Source organism: Oncorhynchus gorbuscha, linkage group LG17, assembly GCF_021184085.1.
Source record: "Oncorhynchus gorbuscha isolate QuinsamMale2020 ecotype Even-year linkage group LG17, OgorEven_v1.0, whole genome shotgun sequence".
Lineage (NCBI taxonomy): Eukaryota > Metazoa > Chordata > Actinopteri > Salmoniformes > Salmonidae > Oncorhynchus > Oncorhynchus gorbuscha.
This window is the reverse complement of record NC_060189.1, coordinates 36,110,560-36,133,079: the sequence shown is the minus strand read 5'-3', so window position 1 is coordinate 36,133,079 and position 22,520 is coordinate 36,110,560. Positions and strand designations below refer to the sequence as shown.

General features: G+C 46.9%; 1 protein-coding gene across 2 annotated transcripts in view; it reads right to left on the bottom strand.

Annotated features, from left to right (window-relative positions):
• Positions 1–22,520, bottom strand: part of ccdc85ca (coiled-coil domain containing 85C, a) — a 71,096-nt gene that overhangs the window by 5,884 nt on the left and 42,692 nt on the right. The window contains exons 2-3 of one of the 2 annotated variants that reach the window (XM_046307679.1): positions 13,092–13,171; positions 10,688–10,792 (exon numbers count right to left, since the gene is read on the bottom strand). In XM_046307679.1, coding sequence (XP_046163635.1) covers positions 10,688–10,792; positions 13,092–13,171 — 185 coding nt within the window. Of the gene's footprint in view, positions 1–10,687; positions 10,796–13,091; positions 13,172–22,520 lie in introns of both variants that reach the window. The other variant, XM_046307678.1, reaches the window with a different exon arrangement.

Below are 22,520 nucleotides of genomic sequence, written 5' to 3'. Positions count from 1 at the left end.
GGTCTGTCTGTAATAAAAAGCTGCTCTGCTTTCTTCACATTGCTATCAACAAAACAAGTCCTACAGGCCCTAGTTTTATCGCACCTGGACCAATGCCCAGTCATATGGTCAAGGGCCACAAAGAGGGACATAGGCAATAAAGCAGCACGGCTGGCCCTTAAATGTACTCTGAGAGCTAACATCAATAAGATGCATGTTAACCACTCCTGGCTCAAAGTAGAGGAGAGATTGACTGCATCACTGCTTGTCTTTGTGAGAGGTATTGACATGCTGAAAGCACTGAGCTGTCTGTTCAAACGACTAGCACACAGCTCAGACACCCATGCATAACCCACAAGACATGCCACCAGGGGTCTCTTCACAGTCCTCAAGTCCGGAACAGACTCTGGGAAATGGTCAGTACAACACAGAGCCATGACTACTATTCCACATCAAGTATCTCATGCCAGCAGTTAAATCAGATTTTTTTTTAAAGATAAAACGACACGTTATGGTACAAGGCGGACTGTGAAGAGACACACACATCCAGGCACACACTCACGCATACGCACACACACGCTAGCACACGCACTCTACATACACGCACATTGTAACATCACCGTATGATGCTATTATGCATTTTGTATTGTAGATATATGTATTGGTGCAATGGTATATGATGTACTGTTTTATTTGGGTTTTTTGTGTGACGCATGTGCCTTAATGTGTTTGGACTCCAGGAAGAGTAGCTGCTGCCTTGTTAGCAGCTGATGGGGTTCACAACAGCAAAAATACACCCACCATAAAAAGTGTATATCAGGCCATGTCATTGGGTGTGTGACATGAGAGAGAGAGAGAGCCAGCAGCATACCACACTGCAGAGATGTTGCAGTTTTTCTCAATTGCTAAAACACTAAACCCTATCGGCTGAGTAAAGTTCTGTTGCCTGGACTCATTTAGCTAATTATGCAGTCTGTTGTCAATACCTTAAACCATTTCACTTGGTAAAACACAAATAGCAGATCTCACTTAGACTTTTCAGCAAAACTCTAAACACATTCTCGTTCTCAAAACACATTCGGCACTCTAATGCACTTGTCATCCATACTGGTAAACACAAGTAGCAACAATCAAATACAAATAGAGAACACATGTCATTGATGTCATTGACACAACCACTCAAAATTGATTTAACCTGTTTCAAATGATGCGACACAACCAATATAAGCCAGTTCAGAGAGCAAACAGGTTGTTGAAGTTGGGAAGGAGAAAGTCTGAGAATGGATACTGTAGTACAGTGCATTGTAGGCTGTATACTGTACAATGGTCAAATTGTATGGCCCTGAACATGGTGCTTTCCATTTATTAACAGTACTGACTGCTCAATAGATTTTGACTGGTTGCAGGTACATATCAACAAAGAACACGAATTACAGTATCACAGAGACAAAGGACAAGTTTGTGAGATGCAGGGTACAGTACTCTAAAAATAGGGGTACAAGGAGGAGGAAGAACAAAAAATTGAATTGCAAAGAGCAAAGCAGAGTAGTAATTTCTGATCAATTTTGAGCTACTATGATAGAACATGTTTTCGTTCATCAAAAGACAATGACGGAAAAATATGAATATTTCTTAAGATTAAAAATGTACTTCTCCCTGAGAATTGTATGTTTTGAACAATGTGTTTTCTATTTTTCGGTGTATTGTTTACTGACTGCTTGAGAGTGTATATCATTTTGATCACTTTGTTTATGATTTGAGAGCAGTGTTTGATTTTGAACACAGGCGAATGTTTCATTTTGCAAGAGGAGTCAGAGGTTATGTAAATAGTGCTTGAAGATGAGGTTTTGTGTTTAATGTTTTCAGGAAATGGAGCAGAAAAAGGTTTCAGAAATTGTGTCTTAGCAATTGAGAAAAACTGTAACACCAGTGTTCTGGCAACATTTCCAATCAGGCCATCATTCCATCATGGCCACCTAATCATCCCCAGCTTCCAATTGGCTCAGTCATCCCCTCTCCTACACCCTGTAACTATTCTACTATTCTCCAGGTCGTTGTTGTAAATTAAAATGTGTTTTCAGTCAACTTACCTGGTTAAATGAGAGAGAGAGAGAGAGAGAGAGAGAGAGAGAGAGAGAGAGAGAGAGAGAGAGAGAGAGAGAGATACAGAGATACAGAGAGAGAGAGAGAGAGAGAGAGAGAGAGAGAGAGAGAGAGAGAGAGTTGCATTATTCAAGGCATCACCTGTGTGTTTGAGAGTTCAAAGTCATGCTAATCAGGACAGGGGTCTAGAGTATGTATGTCTCTCACTCCAGAACACACACACACACACACACACACACACACACACACACACACACACACACACACACACACACACACACACACACACACACACACACACACACACACACACACACACACACACACACACACACACACACACACACACACACACACGCAGGCTGTAGTTCATGCCACACACTCTTAATTGTTTTCTCCTTCCTGTGGATGAAGAGTACCTGAGTGGTTCGTGGTTACCATGACGACTCTAGATGTCTTTTATCACGACCAATCAGAATACTGATTAGCTAAACAAGACTCTTCTTTTTCTTCTCATCTCTCTCCTTATTCCCTCTCTATTATCTCTCTCCCCACCTCTCTCCTTTAGTCTCTTTTCCCTCCTTCCTCACATCTCTCCTCTCCTTCCCAATCTCATATGCACTCTCCCTACCCTCTTCTCCTCTCCTTCCCCCTGTTCTCCTCTCCATGCCAAGGTGAGAGCTGGAAAGGGGGATGAACATTTCAGGATAAAAGAGAGGGAAAGAACAGAGGGAGTCTTTGCCCTTCTGAAAGGAGTGATGTTAATTTAATTAGTGGTCTCAAAGGGATGTCCAGGGCTGGCTCAAGGCATAAAGGTGTCCAGGGCTGGCTCAAGGCGTAAGAGATGTCCAGGGCTGGCTCAAGGCATAAGAGATGTCCAGGGCTGGCTCAAGACATAAGTCCAGGGCTGGCTCAAGGCATAAGGGATGTCCAGGGCTGGCTCAAGTCATAAGAGATGTCCAGGGCTGGCTCAAGGCATAAGAGATGTCCAGGGCTGGCTCAAGTCATAAGATATGTCCAGGGCTGGCTCAAGGCATAAGAGATGTCCAGGGCTGGCTCAAGTCATACGAGGTGACCAGGGCTGGCTCAAGGCATAAGAGATGTCCAGGGCTGGCTCAAGGCATAAGGGATGTCCAGGGCTGGCTCAAGTCATAAGAGATGTCCAGGGCTGGCTCAAGGTATAAGAGATGTCCAGGGCTGGCTTCAGGCATAAGGGTTGTCCAGGGCTGGCTCAAGTCATAAGATATGTCCAGGGCAGGCTCAAGTCATAAGAGATGTCCAGGGCAGGCTCAAGTCATAAGAGATGTCCAGGGCTGGCTCAAGGCATAAGAGATGTCCGGGGCTGGCTCAAGTCATAAGAGATGTCCAAGGCTGGCTTCAGGCATAAGAGCTGTCCAGGGCTGGTTCAAGTCATAAGAGATGTCCAGGGCTGGCTCAAGTCATAAGGGATGTCCAGGGCTGGCTCAAGGCATAAGAGATGTCCAGGGCTGGCTCAAGGCATAAGAGATGTCCAGGGCTGGCTTCAGGCATAAGAGATGTCCAGGGCTGGCTTCAGGCATAAGAGATGTCCAGGGCTGGCTTCAGGTATTAAGAGATGTCCAGGGCTGGCTCAAGCCATAAGGGATGTCCAGGGCTGGCTCAAGGCATAAGAGATGTCCAGGGCTGGCTTCAGGCATAAGAGATGTCCAGGGCTGGCTCAAGGCATAAGAGATGTCCAGGGCTGGCTTCAGGCATAAGAGATGTCCAGGGCTGGCTCAAGGCGTAAGATATGTCCAGGGCTGGCGTCAGGCATAAGAGATGTCCAGGGCTGGCGTCAGGCATAAGAGATGTCCAGGGCTGGCTTCAGGCATAAGATATGTCCAGGGCTGGCTCAAGCCATAAGGGATGTCCAGGGCTGGCTCAAGGCATAAGAGATGTCCAGGGCTGGCTCAAGGCATAAGAGATGTCCAGGGCTGGCTTCAGGCATAAGAGATGTCCAGGGCTGGCTTCAGGCATAAGAGATGTCCAGGGCTGGCTCAAGGCATAAGAGATGTATAGGGCTGGCTCAAGGCGTAAGATATGTCCAGGGCTGGCTCAAGGCATAAGAGATGTCCAGGGCTGGCTTCAGGCATAAGATATGTCCAGGGCTGGCTTCGGGCAAATCAAATCAAATCAAATCAAATCAAATTGTATTTGTCACATACACATGGTTAGCAGATGTTAAATGCGAGTGTAGCGAAATGCTTGTGCTTCTAGTTCCGACAATGCAGTGATAACCAACAAGTAATCTAACTAACAATTCCAAAACTACTGTCTTATACACAGTGTAAGGGGATAAGGAACATGTACATAAGGATATATGAATGAGTGATGGTACAGAGCAGCATACAGTAGATGGTATCGAGTACAGTATATACATATGAGATGAGTGTGTAGACAAAGTAAACAAAGTGGCATAGTTAAAGTGGCTAGTGATACATGTGTTACATAAGGATGCAGTCGATGATGTAGAGTACAGTATATACATATGCATATGAGATGAATAATGTAGGGTAAGTAACATTATATAAGGTAGCATTGTTTAAAGTGGCTAGTGATATATTTACATCATTTCCCATCAATTCCCATTATTAAAATGGCTGGAGTTGGGTCAGTGTCAATGACAGTGTGTTGGCAGCAACCACCCAATGTTAGTAGTGGCTGTTTAACAGTCTGATGGCCTTGAGATAGAAGCTGTTTTTCAGTCTCTCGGTCCCAGCTTTGATGCACCTGTACTGACCTCGCCTTCTGGATGATAGCGGGGTGAACAGGCAGTGGTTCGGGTGGTTGATGTCCTTGATGATCTTTATGGCCTTCCTGTAACAACGGGTGGTGTAGGTGTCCTGGAGGGCAGGTAGTTTGCCCCCGGTGATGCGTTGTGCAGTCCTCACTACCCTCTGGAGAGCCTTACGGTTGAGGGCGGAGCAGTTGCCGTACCAGGCGGTGATACAGCCCGCCAGGATGCTCTCGATTGTGCATCTGTAGAAGTTTGTGAGTGCTTTTGGTGACAAGCCAAATTTCTTCAGCCTCCTGAGGTTGAATAGGCACTGCTGCGCCTTCTTCACGACGCTGTCAGTGTGAGTGGACCAATTCAGTTTGTCTGTGATGTGTATGCCGAGGAACTTAAAACTAGCTACCCTCTCCACTACTGTTCCATCGATGTGGATAGGGGGTGTTCCCTCTGCTGTTTCCTGAAGTCCACAATCATCTCCTTAGTTTTGTTGACGTTGAGTGTGAGGTTATTTTCCTGACACCACACTCCGAGGGCCCTCACCTCCTCCCTGTAGGCCGTCTCGTCGTTGTTGGTAATCAAGCCTACCACTGTTGTGTCGTCCGCAAACTTGATGATTGAGTTGGAGGCGTGCGTGGCCACGCAGTCGTGGGTGAACAGGGAGTACAGGAGAGGGCTCAGAACGCACCCTTGTGGGGCCCCCGTGTTGAGGATCAGCGGGGAGGAGATGTTGTTGCCTACCCTCACCACCTGGGGGCGGCCCGTCAGGAAGTCCAGTACCCAGTTGCACAGGGCGGGGTCGAGACCCAGGGTCTCGAGCTTGATGATGAGCTTGGAGGGTACTATGGTGTTGAATGTCGAGCTGTAGTCGATGAACAGCATTCTCACATAGGTATTCCTCTTGTCCAGGTGGGTTAGGGCAGTGTGCAGTGTGGTTGAGATTGCATCGTCTGTGGACCTATTTGGGCGGTAAGCAAATTGGAGTGGGTCTAGGGTGTCAGGTAGGGTGGAGGTGATATGGTCCTTGACTAGTCTCTCAAAGCACTTCATGATGACGGAAGTGAGTGCTACGGGGCGGTAGTCGTTTAGCTCAGTTACCTTAGCTTTCTTGGGAACAGGAACAATGGTGGCCCTCTTGAAGCATGTGGGAACAGCAGACTGGTATAGGGATTGATTGAATATGTCCGTAAACACACCGGCCAGCTGGTCTGCGCATGCTCTGAGGGCGCGGCTGGGGATGCCGTCTGGGCCTGCAGCCTTGCGAGGGTTAACACGTTTAAATGTCTTACTCACCTCGGCTGCAGTGAAGGAGAGACCGCATGTTTCCGTTGCAGGCTGTGTCAGTGGCACTGTATTGTCCTCAAAGCGGGCAAAAAAGTTATTTAGTCTGCCTGGGAGCAAGACATCCTGGTCCGTGACTGGGCTGGATTTCATCTTGTAGTCCGTGATTGACTGTAGACTCTGCCACATGCCTCTTGTGTCTGAGCCATTGAATTGAGATTCCACTTTGTCTCTGTACTGACGCTTAGCTTGTTTAATAGCCTTGCGGAGGGAATAGCTGCACTGTTTGTATTCAGTCATGTTGCCAGACACCTTGCCCTGATTAAAAGCAGTGGTTCGCGCTTTCAGTTTCACGCGAATGCTGCCATCAATCCACGGTTTCTGGTTAGGGAATGTTTTTATTGTTGCTATGGGAACGACATCTTCGACGCACGTTCTAATGAACTCGCACACCGAATCAGCGTATTCGTCAATATTCCCATCTGACGCAATACGAAACATGTCCCAGTCCACGTGATGGAAGCAGTCTTGGAGTGTAGAGTCAGCATAAGAGATGTCCAGGGCTGGCTCAAGTCATAAGAGATGTCCAGGGCTGGCTCAAGGCTTAAGAGATGTCCAGGGCTGGCTTCATGCATAAGAGGTGTCCAGGGCTGGCTCAAGTCATAAGAGATGTCCAGGGCTGGCTCAAGTCATAAGAGATGTCCAGGGCTGGCTCAAGGCTTAAGAGATGTCCAGGGATGGCTTCAGGCATAAGAGGTGTCCAGGGCTGGCTCAAGTCATAAGAGATGTCCAGGGCTGGCTCAAGGCATAAGAGATGTCCAGGGCTGGCTCAAGGCATAAGAGATGTCCAGGGCTGGCTTCAGGCATAAGAGATGTCCAAGGCTGGCTCAAGCCATAAGATATGTCCAGGGCTGGCGTCAGGCATAAGAGATGTCCAGGGCTGGCTCAAGGCATAAGAGATGTCCAGAGCTGGCTCAAGGCATAAGAGATGTACAGGGCTGGCTTCAGGCATAAGAGATGTCCAGAGGTGGCTTCAGGTATAAAGCGACCAGTCGCTTAGATATCCAGGCTGCTAGGTTTTATTTAAAAAAATGTGAGGTCCCAACTTCCTGTTGAGAGTTAGAATAATAGAATAGACAAGGTGCAAAGTCGAAATTTGGTTGTGCATCAGCAATTATTTCACCCCATGGCAAAATGGGTAGAATTATAGTAAGTTAGCTTTAAAACTGCAAAAAAAAAATATACATATCTTCCCCATGGAAAAATTAGCAGAATTTCATGATTTTTTAAAATAACATTGAGACGTTTTCCCTATGCCCTGTGGCAAAATGTCTACAACTGCATAAAAATAGCTTTAAACCTGAAATGCTTCTCTCCACTGTCAAGAGCAGGGCCAGGTGGGGGAGGAGGGGGGGGGTGATGTCCTCTGGTTAAACACGGACCCAATAGAGAGACAGGTGAAGTCTCAGGGCTGTAGAAGAGAGAGAGAGAGAGAGAGAGAGAGAGAGAGATGGAGACAAGAGAGAGGTAGGTGGCAATAAGGAAAAAGAGAGAGCTTGAGTAGAATGGAAGAAAGACTGGATTTGAGACAGAGAGGGGTGGTGAAACTAGGGGGGTATAAAAGAGAGACAGAGAGAGAGAGAGAGAGAAAGAGAGAGAAGACTCCAGATTCAGTCTCCAGCTCAAGGCTGGGTTAGAGAATCAAAGACAGGTAAACAGTGTGAGGGGGTTGGAAGGTAGGGTTAACATGAGGTATTGTTGTTGTAAGGTCTACTTTAGTACTCAGGGTTATTGGGTAAAGTCTGAGTTTGTGTTTATATGAAAGACCTGAGGTTATTGTCTCTTAAATCTTAGACTCAGGGTGGAAAATGGAAGAGGCGGGGCTGGAGTGAAGGTGCATATTACTGGAGGCTGACATTCGATACTGCAAAGTGTGATGATACACCTTTAAATGTGGAGGTGCTGGAGAGGGTTTGGAAGTGAAGTGTGTGAAAGCAGGTCTGTGAAGTGATACTGAGGTCAGCCACAGACCAGCTCATTTCTGGAGAGAAAAAATGTCCATTGGTAGCACTGGTGCTCCAAACTTACAAAAGTTAGGAGCGCCACATAAAATCTAAGAGCACCAGAAATATTTTGTCATTGATTCAGATAACAGGCCTATATGAATCCTAATTAGCCCTGGACATCTCTTATGCCTTGAGCCAACCCTGGACATCTCTTATGCCTTGAGCCAACCCTGGACATCTCTTATGCCTTGAGCCAACCCTGGACATCTCTTATGCCTTGAGCCAACCCTGGACATCTCTTATGCCTTGAGCCAGCCCTGGACACCTCTTATGCCTTGAGCCAGCCCTGGACATCTCTTATGCCTTGAGCCAGCCCTGGACATCTCTTATGCCTTGAGCCAGCCCTGGACACCTCTTATGCCTTGAGCCAGCCCTGGACACCTCTTATGCCTTGAGCCAGCCCTGGACATCTCTTATGCCTTGAGCCAGCCCTGGACATCTCTTATGCCTTGAGCCAGCCCTGGACATCTCTTATGCCTTGAGCCAGCCCTGGACATCCTACAACGGGCCTATATGAATCCTAATTACTTTTGAAGCACATCTCGTGAAAAATACAGCACATTTCCTTTCCTTTGTGTGTTTTTTGTATTGTTATTTTTTATTTACCTGCAGTGAACCCACTCAACATTTACCTTACATTCAGTCATCTAACAGACTCCCATCCAGAGCGACCCACAGGAGCAACCAGGGCCAAGCAATCCGCTCAAGTGCACGTCGACAGATCTCCCACCAAGTCAAAACGGGGACCCGAACCAGCGACTCATCAACCACCGGCCCAAGCTCCCAACCGCCAGGCTACCAACCATCCAAGATCCCCCCCACAGCTCTGAGAGCTGCCCCTCAACCACCCAAGTGTTTGCATATATAGATAAAGTTAGTAGGGCTGCACAGTATTGGCAAAAAATAGAATTGTGATTTTTCAACCAAATATTGCGATTTGTCTTCCAAAACAGATAAAAACACTTTGGTGAACTGTTGGATTGATTATTCTAATTCTATGGTTGGTGTTGTTTGTAGGTAGGAGTTATGACAGGGTAGGAACAAAAGTGTTGATAAGTGTTTCCCAGGGGACCCTCGTGACGTTTGAACAGATGTTACATTTAGGCACAAATTGTAGTAAGTTGCACAAACAACGTGCTGATTGACACCACCAGCATTTAGCTAGTTAGCGAATAGCATTAGCATAATGTTTGAAACATGCCAGCTTCCTTAGACTAACTAACATTTTGCAGAGATCAAGATACACAAACGAATAGTATGATAAAGAAAAATAACTGGATTCATATTTAGAAGCAATGTGGAAAGCAGCGTCGTTCTTGTTTAGGAAGAAGATACACTATATAAACAAAAGTATGTGGACACCCCTTGAAATGAATGGATTCGGCTATTTCAGCCACACCCATTGCTGATAGGTGTATAAAATCTCCAGGGCTGGCGCAGTGTTCTAAGGCACTGCATCGCACTGCATCACAGTGCTAGCTGTGAGATCCTGGTTCTTGTCCAGGCTCTGTCACAGCCGGCCGCGACCGGGAGACCCATGGGGCGGCCTAAGATTACCATGCGCCATGCCAAGCGTCGGCTGGAGTGATATAAAGCTCGCCGCCATTGGACTCTGGAGCAGTGGAAATGTGTTCTCTGGAGTGATGAATCAGACTTTACCATCTGGCAGTCCGATGGACAAAACTGGGTTTGGCGGATGCCAGGAGAACGCTACCTGCCCGAATGCATAGTACCAACTGTAAAGTTTGGTGGAGGATGAATAATGGTCTGATGCTGTTTTTCATGGTTCGGGCTAGGCCCCTTAGTTCCAGTGAAGGGAAATCTTAAAGCTACAGCATACATTCTAGACAATTCTGTGCTTACAACTTTGTGGCAACAGTTTGGGTAAGGCCCTTTCCTGTTTCAGCATGACAATGAACCCATGCACAAAGCGAGGTCCATATAAACATAGTTTGTTGAGATCGGTGTGGAAGAACTTGACTGGCCTGCACAGAGCCCTGACATCAGCCCCATCGAAAAATCAGTACCTGACCTCACTAATGCTCTTGAGGCTGAATGGAAGCAAGTCCCTGCAACAATGTTTCAACATCCAACGGAAAGCCTTCCCAGAAGAGTGGAGGATGTTGTGGCGGCAAAGGGGGGACCAATTCCATATGAATGCCCATGATTTTGAAATGAGAAGTTCGACAAGCAGGTGTCCACATACTTTTGGTCATGCCGTGTATGTGCATGCTGAGAGAATAAACAGAGTGGAGGAACTGTGTGCTGCCTGCTTGAGTGACAGCGGGCGGGACTTGGTGTGTGTGGCCCAGGAACTGGAAGCAAGCAGTCGTGGAGGGAGAGAGAGGACTCCATTACACATTTTTCTAGCTGCACAGGTGATCCCAAACTAAAACTGCAGGTCGCCAGCAGAATATTTTGTTGCATATGCGAACAAATTGGTCGCACTCTAGATCCCTGCACATATACACACACACACACCAGGAGTGGTTTAGAAAACTATACGTACATTCTGCACGGCGTCCTGCTGGTACTGTGTGAGAGAGGAGAGCTGAGACTCAGAGTGGTAGAGAGACAGACCCTTCCTCAGACTGTTCAGATCACCACTGTTAGCCTGCTGAGATACAGAGAGAGAGAGAGAGAGAGAGAGAGAGAGAGAGAGAGAGAGAGAGAGAACATTTAGAGGAAAAGTACACACAGAAGGCAAAGAACAGAATATGTGCTGCCGATCTCCTCTGGATCTCCTCTGGAGATAGAAGGAGGATTCCTTCTGAACAACCTTGCAACAGCAGTTGTTCAGCCAGTTCAGTTCATTTATACCCTGTATATCAGTGAAAGTGGCCAGCATGTGTTTTGAATCCTCCTGTCTGGCATTCAGTAAATGGCAATCTCTCTGCCTCAGGTCACTGTGACATTAGATGGGTCCAAAAAGTCAATGAACATTCCCTCCTGCCTTTACATATGTCACATATCTGTGTCTGTCTCATTGGACAAGGTAATACAACAGAGACGAGACAGGTTTTAGTGGATAAATCAAATCAAATCAATTCCCTTGGAGATAAAACTGTACAGCAGACTTTGGAGCGGTGTGGCCTCTTTCTATGTACGTGTGTGAGGTCACTAGATGAGCTCACTCTAAACGGTGTGTCTTTTAACCGGTGATTTTACTCTTTGAAGACATCCTTAGTTTTCCTTTTACACGTTCATTGCTTCTGGTTTGCGTTGACTTCTTTCATTGTATTGTTTTCATTTGAAATGTGTTGGGATTTTAGATGCACTTAAAATAAAGTTTCGTTGATCTAGATTCCACACGGTCTGTTTTACCCTCTGGGCCACGTAAGGAAAGCAAACCAGGCATCGAATGTTTCATTTGATTCGGACATCGGTATCTGTTCAGTGTTATTTTGCATTTATCTGACGCTAACAGCAACCCTTCAGTTCAGCTCGAAAAGAAAAAACACACGCACACACGCACACGCGCACGCACACACACGCACACGCACACGCACACACACACACACACACACACACACACACACACACACACACACACACACACACACACACACACACACACACACACACACACACACACACACACACACACACACACACACACACACACACACACCTTATGGTTAGACTCCCTGACTGGTCTGTGCTACCTGCTACCCTGGGGGATGGATTTTGTGTTCTTTTTCAGTGTTCTATGTTCTCTTTGTGTGGAGTGCAGAATGAGAGATCAACATGTTGTCAGCTCCAACACACAGAGCGGTAAGCGCGTCGTCTTTGGGGCCGTTGGAGCAGCACAAATGCCCTGTGTAATCCCCTTTTCTGGAGTGTGTTTGTGTCACGACATGGACCTTCTCGCTCAGTCTCTCGCTCTCGCTCTGTTCTGATTGGTGTCGTGTGCTTACAGCTCATTTGGGATTGGCTCAGTGGGATTACAGTACCGTCTCCATAGTGAAGGATGTTGTAATCACAGAGCTGTATATATGGGGATATGTCTACATCAACAGGACACTCATAACTGAATCCCAAATGACACCCCTATTCCCTATTACAGTAAGTGCACTATTGGCCAGGGCCAATTGGGTGGCATTTTGGGACACAGCCTACACTTCTAGCTGATGCCATAATGATGCTCTCTCTGATTGTTACAATGTTAGTAAAACTCTGCACTAACTCTGCACTCCCTTCTACTCTAGTGTGTAGGTGTCCATTTGTGTGTGTGTGTGTGTGTGTGTGTGTGTGTGTGTGTGTGTGTGTGTGTGTGTGTGTGTGTGTGTGTGTGTGTGTGTGTGTGTGTGTGTGTGTGTGTGTGTGTGTGTGTGTGTGTGTGTGTGTGTGTGTGTGTGTGTGTGTGTGTGTGTGTGTGTGTGTGTGTTCTAGGATCTCCCAGTAGAGGGTAGAGATACTGAGAATCGGTTTGTCTGTGTGTGTGTTGTTGCTCTTCACCGATTCCTTTCGTGTGAAATCAGACGGCAGACAGAATGACAATGAGAAGCCATGAAACATTCAGTCCATGTGTGATTTCTCCTGCCCTCCCATTGTTTTAACCCAATCCATTATTGAAGACCACTTTCCCTGTGATACTGAATTATTCAATTAACCCTATCATCCCAGCAGGTAGAAGCTCTCTCTCTCCTCCCCATCTCCCCTGTGTACTCGATTACTCTGCAATATTTAGCTTTCGCTATTCGCTCTCTTTCATCTCTCACGTTCTCTATTTATACGTTGAAAAATACACCCGTGTCTCTGCTGCTTCCTCTGTCTCTCCCACCGGAGAGCTTGGGTTTGAGAAAGTGAGAGGGGGAGAAAGTAAGAGAGAGACAGAGGGCGAAGAGAGAGAAGAATATCAACGGAGGGGCGATCGTTTTCCCCATGGTAATAAAACAGCAGCAGGGTTTTACCTGTGATAGCAGCTGCTTGTTGTCATCCTCTAGGATGCTGACCTTGGTCTCCAATTGTCTCATGTAGTTTGAAGATGGATCTGGGAGAAGAAGAGGAAGAGAAAACATCATGTACAAGAATGTCAGTCAGTGTCCCAAAGAGCACCCTCTTCCCAATATACTGTTAGTGCACTACTTTTGAACAGGCTCCATATACGGTGTATATATATATATATAGGGAATAGGGTGCCATTTGGCACATACCCAGTGTCAAATCTGAACCACATGTCTGAAACCTTGACACATTCCTACTTCTCTCACCAACCCATACATCGTTTATTAGACCAAAACACATGCGGGCCCACAGTTTCACTCCAGTGTCTTGTAAATATCCATTGGCCTGTGTTTAATGTGTTGTCTGGTGGGCTCTGGGTCCCTCTGATTGGCATGTTTGTGTGATACTCAGCAGTCCACTCAGCCTTAACCCTCCACTAGTCCAGTGCTCTATTGTTGACTCTCCCATGGGGATTATGTTGTGCCTAAAACTCCAGTAATCCTAAAATGGCTCTTTCATTTCCTGTAAACCCGTCGATTCCCAACAATCAATACTGGACTGCACAGCTCCTTTACAGAGATTTCAATCCAATCCATCAGCTAAAGCAATGGGATTATGATTTAAATGGAGACAATCTGCAATGGCAGCAGTTGTTAGGCCCCCTACATGTACGCTCACACACACACACACACACACACACACACACACACACACACACACACACACACACACACACACACACACACACACACACACACACACGCACTGCTCTGTCATCCATCTCAGTAGTTTCCCTAATAAGAGGGGGGGGCAGCATATGGGGGAGTGTGTGTGTGTGTGTGCGTGCGTGCGTGCGTGCGTGCGTGTGTGTGTGTGTGTGTGTGTGTGTGTGTGTGTGTGTGTGTGTGTGTGTGTGTGTGTGTGTGTGTGTGTGTGTGTGTGTGTGTGTGTGTGTGTGTGTGTGTTGTGTGTGGTGTGTGTTGGGTGGGTGTTGACCATAGTGATGACTGATGACTGAAACTTAGCGAGAAGGGATCATTCTCTACTCTATCCTTCTCTTCTCTGTTCCTCCATAACTCCCTCTGAAGGAATGAGACAGGGGGAAAGAGGGGGAAAGAATGATGGATAACAGACAGAAAGAGAGAGAGAGAGAGAGAGAGAGAGAGAGAGAGAGAGAGAGAGAGAGAGAGAGAGAGAGAGAGAGAGAGAGAGAGAGAGAGAGAGACAGATATATGGAGGGCTAGACAGTGGAACCAATGCCAAGGTGTCTAATGGTGTAGCTGGTAGACGTACAGATGTGAGGGCTGTGACACGAGCTAGAGTTGATCTCCTCTACCCTCTAACCACTGAGTTTATGACTAGTAAATCGCAACAACCCATTTTACGCGTTTTGCTGGATAGGGGTTGCGTCCATAAATGGCACCCCAGTGCCTTCAGAAAGTATTCCGAAATATCTCATTTACATAAGTATTCACACCCCTGAGTCAATCATTAGTAGAAGCACCGTTAGTAGTGATTACAGCTCTAAAAGTTTTCCACACCTGGATTGTGCAACATTTGTCCATTATTATTTTCAAAATTCTTCAAGCTCTGTCAAGTTTGTTGTTGATTATTGCAAGTCAACCATTTTCAGGTCTTGTCATAGCTTTTCAAGTAGATTTAAGTCAAAACTGTAACCAGGCCAACATTAACCGTCTCCAGTGAAGATTTGTGTTTTAGGTGATTGTCCTGCTGAAAGGTGAATTCATCTCCCAGTGTCTGGTGGAAAGCAGAGTGAACCAGGTTTTCCTGTAGGATTTTGCCTGTGCTTAGCTCCATTCCGTTTCTTTTTTTATCCTGAAACTCCCCCGTCCTTAACGATTACAAGCATACCCACAACATGATGCAGCCATCAATATGCCTGAAAATATGAAGAGTGGTACCCAGTAATGTGTTGCTTTGGATTTGTCCAAAACACGATGTATTCAGGACAAAAAGTTCATGCTTTGCCACATTTTTTGCTGTATTACTTTAGTGCCTTGTTGCAAACAGGATGCATGTTTTGGAATATGTTTTATTCTGTACAGGCTTCCTTCTTTTCACTCAATTAGGTTAGTATTGTTGAGTAACAAAAATGTTGTTGATCCATCCTCAGTTTTGTTCTATTAGAGCCATTAAACCATTGCTGTCATGGTGAAATCCCTGAGCGGTTTCTTTCCTCTCCAGCAACTGAGTTAAGAAGGAAACCTGTATCTTTGTAGTGACTGGGCGTTTTGGTACAGCTTTCAGTGTAATTAATAACTTCACCATGCTCAAAGGGATATTCAATGTCTATAGGTGCCCTTCTTTGTGAGGCATTGGAAAACCTCCCTGGTCTTTGTGGTTGAATCTGTGTTTAAAATTCACTGCTCGACTGAGGGACCTTACAAATAATTGTTTGTATGTATGTATGTAATAATTGTATGTGTGGGGTACAGATGAGGTAGTCATTCAAAAATCATGTTAAACACTATTATTGCACACAGAGTGAGTCCATGCAACTTATGTGACTTGTTAAGCACATTTTTAATTCTGAACTTATTTAGGCTTGCCATAACAAAGGGGTTGAATACTTATTGACTCAACTTAAATTGTTCATTATACTGAACAAAAATATAAATGCAACATGCAACAATTTCAATGATTTTACTGAGTTACAGATCATATAAGAAAATCAGTCATTATAAATCAATGAATTAGGCCCTAATCTATGGATTTCACATGACTGGTCAGGGGTGCAGCCATGGATGGGCCTGGGAGGGAACAGGCCCACCCACTTGGGATCGAGGCCCACCCACTGGATTTCCCCACAAAAGGGCTTTATTACAGACAGAAATACTCCTCAGTTTTGTCAGCTATCCGGGTGTCTGGTCTCAGACCATCCTGCAGGTGAAGAAGCCAGGTGTGGAGGTCCTGGGCTGGTGTGGTTATACGTGGTCTGCGTTTGTGAGGACGGTTGGACGTACTGCCAAATTCTCTAAAACCATGTTGGAGGCGGCTTATGGTAGAGAAATGAACATTACATTCCCTGCTGGACATTCCTGCAGTCGGCATGCCAATTGCACGCTGCACATTTTTTGTACTCAGCACAAGGTGCACCTGTGTAATGATCATGCTGTTTAATCAGCTTCTTAATATGCCACAGCTGTCAGGTGGATGGATTATCTTGGCAAAGGAGAAATGCTCACTAACAGGGATGTAAGCAAATGCATGCACAGAATTTGAGGGAAATAAGCTTTTTGTGCGTATGGTAAATGTATGGGATCTTTTATTTCAGCTCATGAAACATGGGACCAGCACTTTACATGTTGCGTTTATATTTTTGTCCAGTTAATTTCTAAGAAGTTCCACTTTGACATTATATGGTATTGTGTGTAGGCAGTGAAAAAAGAAAACACAGCGTCTGTTTGTGGCAACTTGTGTCTCCTCCACCACCAGGTGTCAGTATATGATACATAAAACCAATGACAGAGCTCAGTCATTACTGGCCATGAGACTGGCTGTTTGTCTCTGTCTCAGCTGTAAGGACCAGAGGCACAGACAGACAGATACAGTAGTGATTAACTTGACTCATCCGCCAGTGAATGACGCAATGGTGTTTTCATAGTAAAAACCACAGGATGGAGAGAGCGCAAGGGAGAGAGGGGCAGGGAAGGAGGAAGAGCGAGGGAGAGAGAGGCAGAGAGGTAAGGGAGGTAGAGAGAGGCAGATAAATAGCTGAGAGACAGACAGTTAGATGAAAAGGCAGACAAGGACAAACACAGAGAGTGAAAGGGGAAAACTGGGACAGGCACAGGCAGTGAGAGAATGAGAGAGAAACACTGGGAAGGAAACAAAGAGAATGTGAGACAGAGGTTAGAGAGAGAGAGAGAGAGAGAAAGAAACAGAGAGAGAGAAAGAATCACAGAGAGAAACAGAGAGAGAGAGAGGGAGCGGCAGGCAAGGCTCCTGTGGCTACAGTAAGCCTCTTTGCCTTCCTTGTGACCGCTCTAATCTACCCACAGTGGTCAGCTGACCTGTCCTGTCCCCTGCAGCCGGCTCCCAAGCCGATTACTCCACCAGACAGGCAGACAGGCTGTCCGGCAAAAGGGCTTAAGGCCTAGATGGTAGTCCTGAAAAGTGCATCCCAAACGGCGCCCGTATTCCCTACGTAGTGCACTACTTTTGTCCAGAAGAATAGATTCCTGAGTTCCGTTCCAATCTAGAACCAAGGCCATTCGAATCGTTCTGGTTCTATTGTGATAGAAGCGCCAGGCGTCGATCACACGTCACAGTATTGCATAGACAATCAGCGAGACTCATACAAGGTAGCCATGATGCATCCTCACAATGGACGGTCATATTCTCCCCGCTGGCATCTTTAATCCCATTACTCTTATTCTCCCACACGGTTGTATTGTATAACTTGTGACAGAGCTGTATCCTCTCAGCTATACATAAATACCTCAGCCATTACCAGACTAGGGATTTACAGCAGGAGAGAAGGAGAGAATAGCAGAAATTCATTTTCATGGGAGAGATGGGACGTGAAGAGGATTACCCAGGGAATATCTTTACTGTGTGAGTATACCACACACACACACACACACACACACACACACACACACACACACACACACACACACACACACACACACACACACACACACACACACACACACACACACACACACACACACACACACACACACACACACACACACACACACACACACACACACACACACACACACACACTCATACAGAGGTTTAGAAGGAGTATGGACAGTGCAGGAAAAAAGCATGAGGACGTTGACAGAAAAAAACACCATTGCCAACTGACCCTGTTTTCAGTCACAAGGGATAACCCTGCGATCTTACTATTCTCTTGATTTCACGATGGCACGTGCAGACACACAAGCCTGTCACACTGTCTGTTCCCAGATCTGTACACACTGGTAATGTCCAGGCGTCTATGACCTGTAGAAAGTCAACTTTGTGAGGTGAAGTCTCCACAGGCTAGTTGAGACGGAAAGAATGCTTCATGAGTGTATAGTTAATGAATAGGAGGCCGGGGGGAGGGGGAGGGGTAACCAGTGACTAAACCTTACAGGCAGACCTCCAGTTATGGAATCAATTACAATCAAATTAGCTCGCCTCGCCTCCCCCACTACTCCTTCCATTATAAAAACATTAGTAAAAACACAGTCCTACTCTACCTCTGGACACACACAACCGCATGCACGCATACGCACATACACACACAATTAATGAGACTATAACATAGGGTTACTGTACACCCCTACTCTATCTTCAGAGCGCTCCCCTTAGAGCAGCACAATAAAGTGAGTCCCTGATTGGGACTCACTAAGGAATGATTTCAATTACAGTGAGGGGGAGGGAGATCAGGGGCCTGACCCTGGAAACGCTCTCTCTCTCTCTCTCTCTCTCTCTCTCTCTCTCTCTCTCTCTCTCTCTCTCTCTCTCTCTCTCTCTCTCTCTCTCTCTCTCTCTCTCACACACACACACACACACACACACACGCACACACATACATCTGCAAGGTAGCTGCGAGGCAGACCAAGGACTGATTTCAATTACTTAGTAGGTGGAGTTAGAGAGGCTAGTGGGAGAAGGGAAAACACACACATGGACACACACACGGACACACGGACACACACAGGGGCCAGTGGGGCAGGCAAACAGTGCAGTATTGTTCCGCACCCCTCTGCTCCACTCTCCGTCTGTTCACAGGGTCGCTATAGTAACATGACCTGGCCAGGGTCTCTATAGTAACCTGATCTGGTCTGACTCTAAGAGGCCCATACGGTTCTGATGACTGAGTTGCAGCCTCACACAAGCCATACACAGGAGAGATGAAACAGAGTTGAAAAGAAGACAACTGACGATGACATACAGGCAGATTCTGTATGCTTGGTAAATAGCTCTCTACGTTGGACAAATATGCTCAAAGTAGATTGAAATAGTTAAACGCTACACCCACAAATACAACCAGGGCATAATGACTCAGCAAACCAGGCTGGATAGCAGAGATACAGTAACAGAAAAACTTTGCTGACCAAAGCTGCAGACAAAGCCTACTGAATTACACCGAATTACGGAGTGTGAAATGGAACTGTAACAAACGACAATATATCAGTAGCATAGAGCTGTCTGCATCATGTAAATACATCTAGGTTTGAGAGGGGGACAGAGCGAGACAGACAGACAGACAGACAGACAGACAGACAGACAGACAGACAGACAGACAGACAGACAGACAGACAGACAGACAGACAGACAGACAGACAGACAGACAGACAGACAGACAGACAGACAGACAGACAGACAGACAGACAGACAGACAGACAGACAGACAGACAGACGCCTGCATTGCTTGCGAGGCTAAGCGAGCCGTTCCATTTCTGTAAGGATCTGAACGTTGAACCCTAAAGACCCAGATAGATAGATACAGTATATGTTCTGAGGATTTACCCTTCCACAGTTCTATCACCATAGCTCATTTGGCCCTCACACCACACACACCTACACACACACACACACTCACACATTCACACATTCCCTGAGGGCTCATTACAGAGAGTGGTGGGACCTGACCTGGAATGACAGCCATAACAGAGAGACATAAAACTACATGTGAACCTTGCAGGGCTGATAAGGTCAAACACACAGCCACACCCAGTTACATTAGCAGCATTATAGAACAACTTCTTAAACAGTAACTGTGTGCCGTACCAGGGCCTGTGAGTCAAATGAATGACTGAGCAGCTTCTACTCTGGAGGACACAGCCTGCCTCGGGATACAGACACAGACAATTCTGATTATACGATACACATACACGCAGGGAACACCCCCCTATCCACATCGATGGAACAGTAGTGGAGAGGGTAGCAAGTTTTAAGTTCCTCGGCATACACATCACAGAAACTGAATTGGTCCACTCACACAGACAGCGTCGTGAAGAAGGCGCAGCAGCGCCTCTTCAACCTCAGGAGGCTGAAGAAATTTGGCTTGTCACCAAAAGCACTCACAAACTTCTACAGATGCACAATCGAGAGCATCCTGGCGGGCTGTATCACCGCCTGGTACGGCAACTGCTCCGCCCACAACCGTAAGGCTCTCCAGAGGGTAGTGAGGTCTGCACAACGCATCACCGGGGGCAAACTACCTGCCCTCCAGGACACCTACACCACCCGATGTTACAGGAAGGCCATAAAGATCATCAAGGACAACAACCACCCGAGCCACTGCCTGTTCACCCCGCTATCATCCAGAAGGTGAGGTCAGTACAGGTGCATCAAAGCTGGGACCGAGAGACTGAAAAACAGCTTCTATCTCAAGGCCATTAGACTGTTAAACAGCCACCACTAACATTGAGTGGCTGCTGCCAACACACTGACTCAACTCCAGCCACTTTAATAATGGGAAATGATGTCAAATATATCACTAGCCATTTTAAACAATGCTACCTAATATAATGTTTACATACCCTACATTATTCATCTCATATGTATATGTATATACTGTCCTCTATATCATCTACTTAGCTAGCTACATAGCCGTCTTTGTATCAAAGATAATTGTGTAGTCTAGAGCGATTTTCTAGGTTCGCTAGCCATCTATTGTCGTTCTTTTAACGCAACGTAACGTAAACAACACTGCTAGCTAGCCTGCTAGCCCCCGAATAGCAACACTGCAGAAACTATTACACTCAACGGAACGACTTGATTAGTGTAGTGTCAACAACGCACCCACTGCCAGCTGACCTACTTCAGCAGTACTGTATCATTTTAATCATTTTAGTCAATAAGATTCTTGCTACGTAGCTTAACTTTCTGAACATTCGAGACGTGTAGTCCACTTGTCATTCCAATCTCCTTTGCATTAGCGTAGCCTCTTCTGTAGCCTGTCAACTATGTGTCGGTTTATCCCTGTTCTCTCCTCTCTGCACAGACCATACAAACGCTCCTCACCGCGTGGCCGCGGCCACCCTACTCTGGTGGTCCCAGCGCGCACGACCCACGTGGAGTTCCAGGTCTCCGGTAGCCTCTGGAACTGCCAATCTGCGGTCAACAAGGCAGAGTTCATCTCAGCCCATGCCTCCCTCCAGTCCCTCGACTTCTTGGCCCTGACGGAAACATGGATCACCACAGACAACACTGCTACTCCTACTGCTCTCTCTTCGTCCGCCCACGTGTTCTCGCACACCCCGAGAGCGTCTGGTCAGCGGGGTGGTGGCACCGGGATCCTCATCTCTCCCAAGTGGTCATTCTCTCTTTCTCCCCTTACCCATCTGTCTATCGCCTCCTTTGAATTCCATGCTGTCACAGTTACTAGCCCTTTCAAGCTTAACATCCTTATCATTTATCGCCCTCCAGGTTCCTCGGAGAGTTCATCAATGAGCTTGATGCCTTGATAAGCTCCTTTCCTGAGGACGGCTCACCTCTCACAGTTCTGGGCGACTTTAACCTCCCCACGTCTACCTTTGACTCTTTCCTCTCTGCCTCCTTCTTTCCACTCCTCTCCTCTTTTGACCTCACCCTCTCACCTTCCCCCCTACTCACAAGGCAGGCAATACGCTCGACCTCATCTTTACTAGATGCTGTTCTTCCACTAACCTCATTGCAACTCCCCTCCAAGTCTCCGACCACTGCCTTGTATCCTTTTCCCTCTCGCTCTCATCCAACACCTCCCACACTGCCCCTACTCGGATGGTATCGCGCCGTCCCAACCTTCGCTCTCTCTCCCCCGCTACTCTCTCCTCTTCCATCCTATCATCTCTTCCCTCCGCTCAAACCTTCTCCCACCTATCTCCTGATTCTGCCTCCTCAACCCTCCTCTCCTCCCTCTCTGCATCCCTTGACTCTCTATGTCCCCTATCCTCCAGGCCGGCTCGGTCCTCCCCTCCCGCTCCGTGGCTCGATGACTCATTGCGAGCTCACAGAACAGGGCTCCGGGCAGCCGAGCGGAAATGGAGGAAAACTCGCCTCCCTGCGGACCTGGCATCCTTTCACTCCCTCCTCTCTACATTTTCCTCCTCTGTCTCTGCTGCTAAAGCCACTTTCTACCACGCTAAATTCCAAGCTTCTGCCTCCAACCCTAGGAAGCTCTTTGCCACCTTCTCCTCCCTCCTGAATCCTCCGCCCCCCCCCTCCTCCCTCTCTGCAGATGACTTCGTCAACCATTTTGAAAAGAAGGTCGACGACATCCGATCCTCGTTTGCTAAGTCAAACGACACCGCTGGTTCTGCTCACACTGCCCTACCCTGTGCTCTGACCTCTTTCTCCCCTCTCTCTCCAGATGAAATCTCGCGTCTTGTGACGGCCGGCCGCCCAACAACCTGCCCGCTTGACCCTATCCCCTCCTCTCTTCTCCA